We start from the raw sequence: 14,735 nt of genomic DNA, 5'->3' as shown, positions 1-14,735 counted from the left end.
ACTCATTATCTTAGATAGAAGCACTGATCGTGTGACTTGCAAAGTGGTCTACAACACTCAGGCAAACAAACAAGAAAACCACAATCTGCTGCTCTCATGTCTGAATGAAGTCAGCAGGCGTTCAGGGCAGCGTGGCCCGGGGTGTGACAGACTGTCCTACACCCAGCATTAATGGTAACAGGCTCGATTGTCAGCCAGCGTGTCAGTCAACAGCGGTGCGCTCAACCTGTCAGCTCTGTCATTGTAAATGTATTTTCTTCTTGTTATGTGTCTGAGGCTGTACACAGCACAGGCTGTACTTTTTTTTTGTTTTTGTTTTTTTTTCTTCTGCGGACATAGATGCCGTGCGAGTTGAATCAGAGGGCATCGTATCCCCGGCTCGCTGGGATTGTGTTTGATCCAGCTTCAATTACGGATGCGGGAAGTTGCGAAAACTGTGTAGAGTAGTGGCAGAGAGAGAGAGAGAGAGATGGGAGAAAAACATGGGCACCTCTCTGTCTGCTATAGACTATTTTTGGTTTTTCTTCTGCACAAGCACAATAGTAATCCAGGAATAGCAGTCGAAAAGACAGAGAAACATGTCCGCAGCTCTTTGATGTGCAATCCAAGGGCGTCTTAAAAAGCACGCGCATAATAAACCGTGGTCGTATAAGGAAGAGGGCCGTGGCTGCAGAAAATGAGGAAGGGAGAAAGGGAGGGGAAATGGAGTGAAGTGACTAAAACGCAGAGAAAAAGAAAGCATGAATAAGTGCACGTCCTCTACAGAGCTGTGTGTGTGTGTGTGTGTGTGTGGGAGACCTGAAAAACAAGACATCCGCTACTTTGTCCGGCAGCCTCATCATGTAGGCCTGTAAGACTGCCACACAAAGGGAACTTCCGCAGCTTTATGAGCCGAGGCCAAACGCCCAGGTAACAAGATGTCACAGCACAGCACGTTCTCCTACAAGGCGTCCTGATGCTCTTTGCTGCTGATGGACTCTTTGTATTGACCTTGTGATGATGGATGACGCTTTGATGATGTTTTAGTTTTAGTTATGCCCGAGGGACGGTCTGGTCTGGTGGACTGAGTTGGACGGAGACACTTTGTTGTGACTGCCAACATCCCTGTGTGTGTCTGTGTCTGTGTCTGTGTCTATGGATGTGTGATTAATAAATCATTCCAAAATAAAATTAAATTAAAAAATCACAACAGAGAAGAGAATGAAATTGGTTACAGCCTTAATGCAAGTGACAGTAATGACAAAGCTCAAATGTGGCATTATAGGATAGACATGGTGACAGTATAGTTTCAGTCATAACAGGTTTGTCCCTCCAACACAGTGACATTCATCTGTTCATGAACAGTGTTTGGCACTGGTTGTGTCTTCTGTAGCTCTGGAGGAGGGTAACCCTGATTATGTCATCAAGGGTCTTATTGATTTGCATTATGGGAAATATAGGATTGTTTTTGTTTTTGTTTTTTGACCTTGCCCCGTATAGGAACTTCAAAGTTAACTCTCCAGTACCGATTTGAATGTAGAAGGTGAAGTGAAGATCTTCACTCGCCTTTTCTGGCATTCATGATAAAATGTCATGTATGGTGTTTTTATTTATTTATTTATTTATTTATTTATTTAATCATTTTACAGTTTTTGGGCTCTTAGATCTGCTCTTATTCCTTTTACCTCCCTGTCAGAGGATTTTGTGGAGTCATAGCATGATTTTATTTTCCTACATCACTCTCAGATCAGGGACAGTCTGGCAGAAGCACTTTTAGGATTTAGCTTTGAGGATATTTCCAGACATTTGTTTGTGGCGTTAAGCCGTTAACAGGACGTGTTCCTCTTTTCCTCTCCCTGACTCTTTTTTTGTTTGTTTATGGCATCACTTGCCTTTTCCAGGCCTTCTGGCAGACGACATCCAAACATAAAGCTATTAAAACCCCATTGGCACTTTGATTTGAGAGTAGTCATCCTTGCACTTAGCCCCATCTGATCTTGTGCCATTGTGTGCTCCTTTTATACTTGTTTAGTCATTATCAGCCATTATACCGCTATCGCCACATGGAAACTTGGCGTGATACCACAGTCGGGCACAGTGGGGAATAATGGAGCTTTAAAGCCAACCACTGGACGTACAGCGGTTAACTTGGCCGAGGCTGTAAAGTTTCTCCCAACAGCAACTTTGCTGCTGTTTTGTCCATACTGTATGTCTGGGTGGAAAGGCCGTGACAGGTCGGACTGACATGAGCTGCTTTGTGCCAACACAATCATTCATCCATCACAGATACAGACATTGTGTCTCTCTGAGGTAATATGAGATTTCCTGGCCAGGGCTAACTTCCCAGAACAGAGCAGGTGTTGACACAACACTCAAAATACTGTAGTAGCAACTCATGTTTTCAGTTAACATTGAAAAGGGTCACCGGTGCTTCATGTTTAGTTTATATTTTGTTTCTAGTGTTATGGACTCTTTATGGTTCTAGTCGGTCACTTGTGCCATCTGTCTTATTCTAATATCTAATTTCCTGTGCATTTATTAATTTTAAGACTTAAACATGTGCTTGAATGTTAATGTGATGCCAAATAGTGCTGCTCAATAAATCACACACCAGTGCAACATCCAAATCACAGGAGCTGCACATTTTTTGGCATAAAGGTAAAATATAAACTTTTGTTGTTCATTGAAAACGAATAGCAAAAATTACCATTGACCAACTGAAATCATAATTGCATATCATGACATCTGGCCATAAGCAAATTATTATTTTTTATATTAGGCTATATAGTCCTAATGCCAAAGCTGTGACTGTCATTTCCCATAAATTCCCAGTAATGACCACTCCCTATGAAAAAAAAATCAAAATTTTCAATGAACCAACATTTAGTTTGCCTATTAAGTTACATTTAGCCCTGAAATATAAATTTTTTTTTTCCCCTTTAATTTTACAATGCTAACCAGCTGTTTTCTATTACTAGTAATTATAAATAAAGTTTATTTGCCTTTAAGTTTTGACTAGAGCCAAAAATGACCCTCTCTGTTTGCCTGTGTCGGTCATACGGCTCTAACATCAGGATGAGATACGAGTCCAGACAGTTATAAATACACCAAACACACAAACCAGATATGATATAGTTTCGGCGCTTTTATTCCCAGCCCTATAAGTTCATACAAAGTTCAGTGTGTGTTTGTTGGCTTGAGCTCAGGTTGTGTTGCCAGCCATGAAGGTCAACCCCCCCTACCCCCCACCCGCCTCCCAGAGGAAAGCAGCGGTAAACAGCTTCCCACTGGTTCCCCTGGTGGAGAACACTTCCTCCTCTCTTCTCCCTTTGGGTTTTTTTCCTCACAAAGGAAACCTTGCATCAGCTCTCCGTGGGCCCGGCCTCAACTGGATCTCTATTCCCTGATCCAGGTACATTTCCAAGGCTGTCAGGAAGATGTTGATGGGTCCCTAAGCTCTTGTTTGAGTCTGCAGTCCACCACAAAGTTATTTATGGATCAGGGACTTTAGACTCTGTAGAAGCTCCAACTTTTGCAAATGTTTGAAACCAAGACATCAGCAGGTGGACAGGTTGTTCACTTCTTTAGCCAAAAGTCCAGTCAATGAAATGGGATCTAAAATATCTACATGGAGGTCGGCTCTGCAACATGTTCAAAACTCATTTTTGGAACAGTAATGAGGCCATACACACCCCCAGTTCCTGTAATTCCTACTCAGTGTTAAATGATAATAGCTTTCAAAATGGGTCATGGTTACTGTAACTAACTCCTCAAACTGTATTTGCGCTCTGCTACGAACGCCAGCAGCGGTAACTCGACTTCACCATCGCCTGGCAGAAACTTGATTTGCTTTTCAATACGTCTCTTTTTCTTTTTGGACGGCGAGTTCAGCAGAGAGGGCTTCACCAGCGTTATTATGAAACGCATCAGAAATCACAGCTGCTGGCAGAGTTTACTCATTCATGAAATCAGACGTCGCTCAGATGAGGCTCCATTTCACCGCACATAGGGGCTCAGTATCTCTGACACAAACACAAACATTCACATTCAGTTTTCTCCCTGTGGACAATGGCTCTTTGGTTTGGGATAGAGGAGGAGGAGGGGGGGGGGGTTGAATGGCCAGGCCCATGACCATTTACTCCAGCTCCTCGAGGTGGAGGTCTAGAAACAGCACACAGCTGTCTTAAGGTTGATTATTCGGTCGGCAACGTCTCCACAGAGCGGCCGTAATAGATGTTCTTTATTTAGCGGTGAGAGACGAGGCTCAAGGTTTATTTATCTTTGTTTCTATTGACTCTCCTGTTCCTGTCTCACCCGTCTCTTGTCCTCAGTTCACCAGCGACGGCCCCCCCTCTCTGATTCCCAGGGAGCAAAGGCTCAAAGAAATCCAACGTGCCGCTGCTGTAGTGTACACATGATGACGCAGCTCTAAAATATCTGTATAGTGTGATGTGAATGTGTTTACATAATGCAGTCTGGCACCAGATGGAAGAGCTTTACACAGAGACCGGAGGCCGTGTGTGCTCATCATCAAGTGTGATGTAAACAAAGACATGAATCGGACACATAAACCGGAAGGACGAGCGGAACGGTCATGCGACCTCGTTGACCAGCCGGCGGACTTTGGGGAGCGGCGGGAGAAAAAAGACCAGTGTCCGCCTGCAGCAAACGCAGTGATAGCAAGCTGGTTATTTTGCCTTTATGGACATGATCCAGTTGAGTTTCAATTCTCTTTACAGTGCATTGCAGCTTGTCAGCGGCTATCTCCTCTGAGGGATTCCACAACCACTCTGCTCTCTGAGGGACTGTCCGGCCCTGAGGCAGCAGGCCTGCGCGCTGGTCAGGTAGCGGGACGGCGACGAGATGAAGTGTCATAATCGCTCGCTAAAAGACCCCCCCTCCCACCCCCCTGTGGATTTGTAATGCTTGAACCCTCCGCTTTCACCATACTTTGCATTTAGGTTTGTCCAGCCAGTCACTCAGGTCTCGTTATCTTGTTGCAGCGCGACATTAATCACGCTAACGCCGAGCGAGCGTCGACAGTTGTCAGCGGTGAGGCTCGGATGACACGTTTCCATGTGCAGGGGAAGAGGGGGAAGAGGGGAAGAGAGGGGGGGGGTGGGGGGGGACTTTAGACCCAGCTGACAGCTCAGGAGGCCCAGTGTTGTGCTGCTGCAGGGGTCTCTGCTCCATCCCATGACCCCATTGTGTTTGATTAGGATCGAGTTCCCTCCTACGCCGGGTCTGGAAACGCACAGAAGACGAATCTCTTCTGGTCTGGAAGGACTTCAAAAAAGCAAAGCTGTGTAAGCACGAGAAAAGCTTTGTACAGCGGGAGGAGGGGGGATACGGTACAGTACATACTTGATGCAGTTTCATGCAGCCAAATGATTCATTTTGGAAACACTACAATGCTCAAGTCTCCTTAGTAAGGGGGGTGGCGGTGGGGTTAAAATGGGACACATGTGGAAATCCTGCAGACAACACAGCTGTGGAGACATTATATGTATCACATACCAGCTTGTTTCTTTACACTCGCAGCTGAGCACACACACGTTACAAACATACTGTAGCATTACATCGAATCACAGCATCTCGATGAAGCCTCCTTTATTTTTTCTTGCTGTAAAATAACAAATAACAACCTCCCCCACTGACACAAGCTAGTTTATCAGTGCAAAAAATTGAAAGGATTAAGTTTTTACTCAGGCTGTTCTCCAAAGAAAGTGGTTTATTTATCGACTGTGGTATAACTGATCAGTTGTGAGGTGTTTGTATAATCATGTGGGATATTGTGTCGGGAAAAGAGCAGACAGGTCCAGACAAACTGGTCCTGGTTAAACAGCAGCCAAAGAAACGCCAGTGATGTCAGTCCGACATGCATTTAGTTATAAATCTGTTTGGTTTCAGCAGCGAGTGACGCGGCCGCAGACGTCAAGCGCCAGCTCTGATGCAGTCACAGTCTCATTATCTTAAAAGTCAAGATATCGGAGAACTGTTTGATTATTTCAAGGCCCGCACCGAGAGCCAGTCATTGTTGATTTTTAGCCAAACCTCTAACTAATCTTACAAGGTTATTTAGGCGGCTTCTGGATGTCAGTCGGAGTTTCCTGCACAGTTGGAAACCTTTTTAGCCAAACATTAATTTTTAGGCAGAGAAATCTCTTTCTTTTGGAATCGGGTCGGAGGCTTATTGAGAACAGCTGAAATGCTGAGGAGGCTTGGTATTACGCACTTAATATGTTCATTGTTCTGTGCAGAAATCTACTGAGTTATTGTTTTGATTGGAGAAGATTTTTCTTTCTTTTTTTTTTTTAACCAGGCTGAATTTGAATTTGTTTATATATGAAAATGAGGCGCTAATTTATTAAATATGCACTAATTTGCATATCGCCAAGAACAGAATCACCAACATTGGATGATGCCAGATTCAAAAGCTTGGTTTCATTTTGTTGATACATTCCACAAGAAACTTTTTACAGAAGGAGATTGTGGCTATGTCCTCTTATCAGCCCATACATCAGGAAATACCATCTACAGTCATAAAAAATCAATTTTCACCATGTTTTTGGTATAAAATGTACTTTAACAATTGCTCTGCTGGTAGATTTGCAGTAAGCTTATTACAAACCGCTGCGTGCCACCTCTTTGCCATGCAAGATTCAAGTTTCATACCCAAGCCTTAACCTGTAACCAAATCCACCCTCCTTGCATTGTTTTTTTTGCAACAGCGTCTGTAGTTAATATTTTGTTCCTCCTGCATCTTACCTAAGGTACAGTACAGTCCGTCCGTGCAGACGGAAGCCCATCATGTCCTAGTTTCTACGCGTGTTAGGTGGCGACACTGAAGCATTTCTGACCTTCAGAGTTTTGAAATCGATGTCCTGATTGAATTAGACTTGAAGGGAAATATCATGAAGAGAGTGTGTTCCCTGGTGGGCCTGAAGGTGACGGGGACCAGCAGAGAATCTAAGCACTACAAGGTAACGCTGAGTGTTAGTGTTTGTGCTGCATTTAGTTTTTAAAGTATAAAACTTGTTTTATACAATATATAACCTTTTAACCTCTCTTTTGAATAAAAAAATGCACAGATTGGTGAAGATTGGACTCATTTTACAGTTTGAATTTGATAGATTATTGGTAGAGAAACATGTCAAAAGAACATTTTTTTGTTAGTTGATTACTGCAGCTCCAGTTTTGCTGAGAAAGTTCACCCCAACCTTGTTTCAGAAGCTCCCCCTAAGTTGTGTTGCGTTCTTCACCTTTGGTCTAGTTCATCCCAGACTGTGCTGCTCCTCCATCACGGTCAAGGCCACAGTTTGGCTCTTTTCTTCTAACGACGGACGAACCACTCCATCTCCCTCTGACCTTTTCCTCACAGTCCTGCTAACAATGTACAGCATCGCCTCCTGCAGCACTGCATTGTCCCTGTAATGCACCAGAGGCTGCAGCCATGGAGTTTGTTCAGACTCTGCCGTTAAACAGGCAGCGTCTGGTGAAGCCATCAACCTGTAGGAGCTGTTTGCATTAACCGCTCACCTTTGTACCACTCAGGATTATTCACTGGGCTTTAAAATTGAAGAAAGCAGCGTGTTCTAAAACCTTAATGGTGTGGACATAACTCAGGCTCCATTAGCTCTGCAGACAGGCAGTTTGTTGTGGATATTGTGGGTTTGCATCAGGTTGGTCCTCTGGTGGGGGGGTAGAAACGTAATAAGTTCCTGGTGATGTTAATAGAGGAAGATGCCGGATCAGCAGCTGTAATAAACGGCTGGGAGGAAAACATACAATATCCCATCATGGTTTGCTGCCACAGTACATCTGTGCTTGTTTTCCTTCTCCCCTCGCCCAGAGGGGTTTCTGTTTTCTCACCAGGCCGGCTCAGACGCTCTCGCTGCCCTGCGCTGCGTATCCCATGGCGCTCGGCTCGCTTGTTGATTGTCTTCAACCAGGGATCCACCATGTCCTGAAGCATGGTGTCTTTAGCGGAGTTAAAACAAACCATACCCTTCACTGGAGGAGGGTGTGGGGGGTTGTAGAGCACATGCTGAATATGGCAGGGGGCAGGATTTACATTGTCTGACATTTATAGTCGTATTTAGATTATTACTACACACTATCATCGATTTAAATAGGCAGATGGGACGCAAAGCCCAGTGTGTGTGAGGTCAGACATGCATTTAGTTCACTTTTGTCCCGCTTTAAAGCTTTCTATTGGACTTAAAAGGATATAAATTATTACAGGCAGAGCTTAGGCCTCTTCCTCCTCCTCCTCACCCCCAACACACAAATGGAAAAGTCATTTTTCATGCATGTCCTCAAGCTTGCATAAAAATAGCCTGATAGTATCGTGATCCTCGCTAAGTGAAAAGCCCATTTGTATTATCGAAGACTAGACTCCCACTGTTATTGAAAGGCCATTTCATGTCACACTCTGCTGGCGTGAACTTATGATGACTCTGTTTTTTTTATATAATCAAGTCACTCCGTTCCTTTCTGGGCCAAGTGCTGATGATGAACACGTTGGACGTTTCCTTTTTTAAAATTGTTTGCAACTTGTTTTCTTGTCGTTTTTTTTACCACATGTGCGTGAGCTACTGGAAACGGATTTGTAACGGTTGCTTGGCAACATTAGGAGCCTCTGTCAGTGTACCTCACCCCCAGTATCCCACGTATCCTCTGCTCTCTGGTCTATACTGACTTTTTTTTTTTTCCTAAACTTCAGAATTGACTTTGATCGTCTTCTCCAGGTTTCTTTCACCCATATTTAACTCACACGCCCGACTGGAAGGTGTCGGTCCTGGGCGAGCTCCCATGTGCCCTAGTATTGAGTTAACATTTATTATTCACATGTCATTAGCCTCCCAATCAGTCACCATCCATAATGTAGAGGCGTGCACTGCAAGGTTACAGACACAGAGACATGGCGGAGGAGGTAAATGTGACGGTTTGACAGAAAAATCAAGCCGCTGACACTCACATGTTCAGTTCTGTTTTTGTTTTCTACTTGAAATAATAGAAAATATTACTCTGTAAATATCAAGAGGCTCTTGGTCGACGTGATGACATTAGCGGAGAGCTGCTGTCTAAATTTTAAACGGATTGAAAGAACCGCACGTAATGATTTTTCCACAACAATCTGCCTGTCTGTGTTTGGGGAAAATGACCTTTTTTTTTATGTGATGCTGAGTCATGCAAACCTACTCCTCAGTAGCAGTCTAATCTACTCGTGCAGGAGCAGAGTGTTGCTGTCTCCATCAGCCTCTCTTACATTACATAAGATCTACGGTAATGAGTCTCTCCGAGCCCGGGTCATGTCGGGTTACCATGACGTTGTGTTTACCGTGTTACCTCAGGTCATCCGGGTTTTGATTAATGCATGTCTGTCAGGTAATTATCCTTTTTTTTTCCTAAACACATCAGAATGTGAGTGCTGCAGTACCACAGGGTTCATTCATTCATAAATACATCTCAGGGTGCAGGGTAGAGTAAAGCTGCAGGAACAGCTGATCAGCATTTGGCTGGCACGTTTTTCTGTAAGCAGCTGCGGATAAGAGCATCGGCTCATTCACAGTCTGAAATTTAATCGTAAAGACTGATTGCAGTGAGTCAAAAACACAGATTTACCAAAAAAAAAATAAAAAAATTGTCCCGGATGAATAAAAAGATGGTTAATATGTTGATCTGCCTCCCTGCTCATGTATGCTCTGAGATTATTCCTGGAAATCTATTCTGGCTGCAGGCTAAAAAATATCAAACCTCTTGTTCTCATGAGCCTACATGTGTAAATTAGTGTGTAACATGTACAGAGCCGAGCTTTGGGGGTGACAACAGAAAGGGTTACACTTCTGTCCTACGTTTAAACTCGTTTTCACAGAAATAAGCAAACCACTGTGTCATTCTGTCTGGCAGGACCTCCTGTTCTGAGGCCTGAGCTAACCTGTGGTAATCTTGTCCCAAAAAACATCTCGTAAGCCCCTCGATCACACACACACACACACACACACACACACACACACACACACACACACACCCACCACCACCAAAATGACCCTCAATCCTTCAGTGCAATTCTGAGCTCCTAAAGCCCGTCATCTAACCTCCATCCAGTAAGCCCGAAGAGACCTATTATGGGCTGTTTTAGAGGTCGTGATTATTAGCACCATCAGCTGCACCTAGTGCCTTTATCATTATGTTGTCTAAGAGATTTTTTTCCTTTAGGTTTTGTATGTTATGGCTTGTTTAATTAAACAGATTGTTTGTGTTTCGTCCTTGGTGAGCACCTGTTGGATAGAAAGTCATTTTTAGATAATGAGTTGTTCGTGCTCAGTGTTGGGTTTGTTTTTTGTAACTTCATGGAGGTCCCACCCTAGTTTAGTGTATGAGCAACATATTTAGATATCTAGAGGACGTCCATGCATCCACTGAAGGGTCGTCTCACACTTCTGGATTTCAGTATTGATATTTCCTTAAATTAACAATATAAAGAGGCGTGTTTTCTTTTTGTTGTGATAAATGAACTCTAAGAAGCTGATTAAAGAAGATGGTCAACACCTTTCAATAGTTTTCCATCTCTTGATTTAATAACCAGCTCTAATGCTCTACTTGGGGTCAGCTGGGGTAAAGCTTAGCTTCAGTTTTGATACCAGCAATTCATGGACCCCAATCTCTTGAACAATCAACAATTAAACAAGAATACAGAAGTGGGAGAGAGGGAGAGAGGGAGGGTAAAAAAAAAAGAAAAGAAAGGAAGGGGAAACAATTCATTGCATTGTGTTTGCTGGCGCATGGTCAGACCAGTTTGGGCTGGATTGGAAGAAAAGCGGAGGCCTAGAAGAGGCAGAGGCAGAGGGAGAGGAGGTGTAGCCCAGGAAATGATCAGACTTTGAGAGACAAGGTGTCCCCGGTGCACTAGGCCTCGAATCACACACACACACACACACACACAGGCTCACACACACATGTTGCAATGCTGAAGAAGAAAAAGGATGGGGAAGGCAGTGAGCCCTGTGTGAAGAAGGTAAGGAACAAAAAGACAGGGCGGGTCGTTTGTGGCTGATGGCTCGGACCTCAGCATCCGGAGGTCCAGGCCTCTGCGTCCAGCGGTCACCTGACATCAGGAACAAAGGAAAACTAATGTGTCGTGACTGGACGTCAGGAAGTAGTCATGCCCCAGCTTCGTCGTGTGTAATGTGGTTGATTGTCTTGTTCTCTAAGAGCTGTTATGTCATTATGGAGGTCTGGAGGTCTGTTAGGAGCCGTGTCGGTGTCGCAGGCTGCGTTCAGCCACTACTGGTGTTTATTTGATGTGCAACCTCTGGTTTTGATGACTCAGTCTTCTTTGTGACCGGACCAGCTGAGCTCTGCCCCGTGTCATTCACCCTGTGTGAGAATGAATGAGTGAATGAAGACACCCACACACACACACACACATTCAGACCCTCTCCGTCACACACGCACACGCAGAGGATGTGTCTGAATGTCAGGATTGTTTTGCCACTCATCTTTGATAAAAAATCTGAAAACATTCGCTTGTTTTCGCGCCCAAGGTCGGCCCCCCCTTTTTCTCTTTTTTCTTTTTTTCTCTTCTGAACGACGCACTCGCCTGGCTGCTCTTTAATCGACATGTTTTCACCACCTCCGTGTGTGGCTTTGGCAGAATCTCACTTCTCAATCCGTAGCTTGACAAGAAAATAATTTGCTTCAACCGTGTGGGTGTCGTTCGCCAACTTTTCTGTTTTCATGCTTGAATGCACACACCCCCACGAGCTTGTTGCGAGGTTTTTTTTATTGCAGGAATAAGTCAGCCATTCATACTCCGCTCTGCAGTCTAATCAGTTCATGAATTATGATGATGCACCGGGCTGTGGGCTAATGCAACGGCGGAAAAGACTAACTGTGCCAGAGAGTCATGGTCAGTTTAGTGGGTTGACGACACTTCCCACCCACTCCACTTCACACGAGCAGGATGAACTGTGGTGCCCCCTGTGGCCTTGTGGCTGCTTGATAATGGCTTTGTTGTCTTTTTAAAAGTCGTGTAGTTTCTCCTTATAAACAAGACGACATGACCCAACTGGAAAAGATTAAAGACGAAGTCAAAGTTTGATTTTTTTGAAGGTTTGCCATTGAATTTCAAGTGTCATCATAACCAGAGTTAATGTTTTACCACTGTGTGTGTGTTGCTTGGTGGTCAGCGAGTAGCATGACGAAGCAGAAGCTGTTAAAATGTGAACTGATCTCTAACCTCTCTCTCTTTCCCTCTCTCTCTCTCTCTCTCTTTGTGTAAGCAGATCCAGTTTGCTGACCAGAAACAGGAATTCAACAAGCGTCCCTCCAAAATCGGCCGGCGCTCTCTCTCCCGCTCCATCTCCCAGTCCTCCACAGATAGCTACAGCTCAGGTGAACTTACACACACACACACAGTCACACACTTTCCCTCCCTGTTGCTCAATCCGTACAGCCACTTATCAGTCATGCCACCAGTGGATACGACATTGAAATCTTCTTTTTACGACACCAAAAGATATAGAGAGTTTTCCAGTGAGACGAGCTGTTGGCTGACCTCGTCCGTCCCCGTCCGTCCGTCCGTCCTCCTCACCAGCCACTTCTATCTCTCTGGCTCTCGTTCTCACACTCTTGACACTGCGGTTCATGTGAAACTGTGGGCTCTGTGTTAGAGGATTAGCTGCTGGTGGTCTGCCGGGGAGAGAGAGAGAGGGGGGGGGGGAGAGGTGAGGGAGAACTGCTGGGAAGTCTTGGGTGTGGTTGAAACTGAATGGCACAGAAGACTCAAACCTCCATTCAGGACTGTGGTGGTGAGAAACAACAAGTTAGAGAAGATGAATGAAAAAAAGAGTTTTGCCAAAAAACTCTCATCCTTTCTATTTATCTAGTTAGTGTGCAACATGTGGGAAGTCTTTGTAGGATTGGTTTAGGAGTAAGTGTAGGAAAGTGGGTGCAGAAGCAGGGATAATGGTGGAGGAGGGAGGCTGACAACTAGAAGTTGTTTTTGCTTTTTCTAGTGCAAGAAAAACAAACTTACCAGCCAAGGGATTGTCAGTATATCTTCTGTCTTGCCACAGTTGGCCATAGAAATAGCTCAAGGGAATATAAAGCTCCAACCAGGAGATGGTTGATTAGCTTCAAGACTGGGAAACGGCCAGCCTGGTTTGGTCAAAAGGTAAAAAAAAAAAAAAAAATCTGTCTACAGTTTCTAGTTAAGTTCTAGAGGACTAATCCCAGCCTGGTCAGATGCGTACATGAACTGATGAAGCCTCTTGGATGAGAGGTGAAACGTCTTCCTAGACAAATAACCAAGTCCAGTTGCATTCGATTTAAATTTCCTTGAGATAACTATGACCTGGACAAATGAGAATATGCACAGGGTTCTGTCTACAGTTTGTTTGCTTAAAGGAAATGTTCAAGTCTGTTGCAAAACAACAGTAAGGCATCTACGTATGTGAACTCCAGAACAGGTTTTGCTTGGTGCAAACATTCCTCCTGTTTAGACTGGTTATCAAAAGAGACCTTCTTAATAATATGTTTTCAATTCAAGTGTTGGGGGGGAGGGAAAAAAATGCACAAATCTTGTTTGCAGCAATTCAAAACTCCTCCACCATCAACAGTGAAAGCACATCCTGTAACAGCAAGTAGACAGAGGAGGGGACGACCACAGCAAATTACAACCTGATTCTGATCATAGTTTGAAGACTAAAAGCTGCGACCTTATCCTTTAATCCATATTAAAATCATGAGGCAGCCAGGCAACTAGTGCTGTCTCTGCTCGGTAAAGGAAGGTTGGATAAGCATACTGTGTTTTCAAAAAAATTTAAAACTACTCCTTTAACATAGAGCAGAGAGAGAGAGGGTCTCACTTTGTTATCGAGCATAAACACTTGGACAGCATCAAGATGCAAAGCACAGTCTGATGTGAATAATCCTGTCCTCTCTCTCCTCTTAACCTGTTGCCCTCATCTTTTCATCAACTCTCTAAAAGCAAAGTTTTTCTAAAGGTCTATAAACTGCTTAAGCTGCTTCGTTTTTGGGGACTTTTACTTCCCGCTGTGCATTGTGGGTCACCGACAGCCGACAGGGCAGAGAGCATCGAGCGACACCATTAATGTGATGAATTAATCTGCGCATTATACCACTTGGACGGCGTCGCTGCTAGTGGCACAGAGTGATGGACAGACAGATGGATGGCAGATGGACAAATGGACAAATGGACTTTCAGTCAGTATTAGTGGACGGCTGTAATGGGTCCCTCAGGTCAAGGCTGCTCTGAACTCGCACGGAGAAGAGATGAAACATTTTGGTCCTGTGACTTCCCCACCAGCACTTTTTTTTTTACAGTTTTTGCAGGCAAGCGACACCAATCAGGGTCAGCTGAGAAAAAGACCAAGAGTTTCTGTCTTCCAGCAGGGAAAACTCAGGCAGAAATCTTTTGTTTACAAATGAGGGCATTTGGCCTTTTTAGCTGCTTCAATAGGCCTGTTAGAAAAAGGGGCCTAAAGTAACTATATGAAACGTGTAGAAAGAAGTCTCGTCTGTGTGGTTGTCAAAGGAGATCTTGACATTTGGAGGAAACATTAGCTGTGTCTAGGGTTGCAAAGGGGTGGAAAATTTCCAGTAAATTTCCGGTAAATTACCAGAAACTTTCCATGGGAAGTTTAGCTGGAAATATTCCAAATTGGAAACTTTCCATGGGAATTTATGGAAATAATGGGAATTTATGGGAAATAACTGGAAATTGGGGA

The 14,735-nt window shown here is 44.2% G+C and overlaps 1 protein-coding gene across 4 annotated transcripts in view; it reads left to right on the top strand.

The window, feature by feature from the left end:
- The window catches only part of ahcyl2b (adenosylhomocysteinase like 2b), a 45,553-nt gene that overhangs the window by 13,618 nt on the left and 17,200 nt on the right, over positions 1-14,735 (top strand). Inside the window, exons 1-2 of one of the 4 annotated variants that reach the window (XM_085769608.1) lie at positions 10,784-10,999; positions 12,270-12,378. In XM_085769608.1, the coding sequence (XP_085625734.1) occupies positions 10,949-10,999; positions 12,270-12,378 (160 nt within the window). In that variant the 5' untranslated portion in view covers positions 10,784-10,948. Of the gene's footprint in view, positions 1-10,783; positions 11,000-12,266; positions 12,379-14,735 lie in introns of those variants that run through there. The other 3 variants (XM_085769606.1, XM_085769604.1, XM_085769605.1) reach the window with 3 other exon arrangements.

The sequence above is a fragment of the Trachurus japonicus genome, chromosome 23, assembly GCF_045865225.1.
Source record: "Trachurus japonicus isolate A0001 chromosome 23, Traja_1.0".
In the NCBI taxonomy this organism is placed as follows: domain Eukaryota; kingdom Metazoa; phylum Chordata; class Actinopteri; order Carangiformes; family Carangidae; genus Trachurus; species Trachurus japonicus.
The sequence above is the reverse complement of the archived record's forward strand: the minus strand, read 5'-3'. Positions and strand labels throughout refer to the sequence as shown.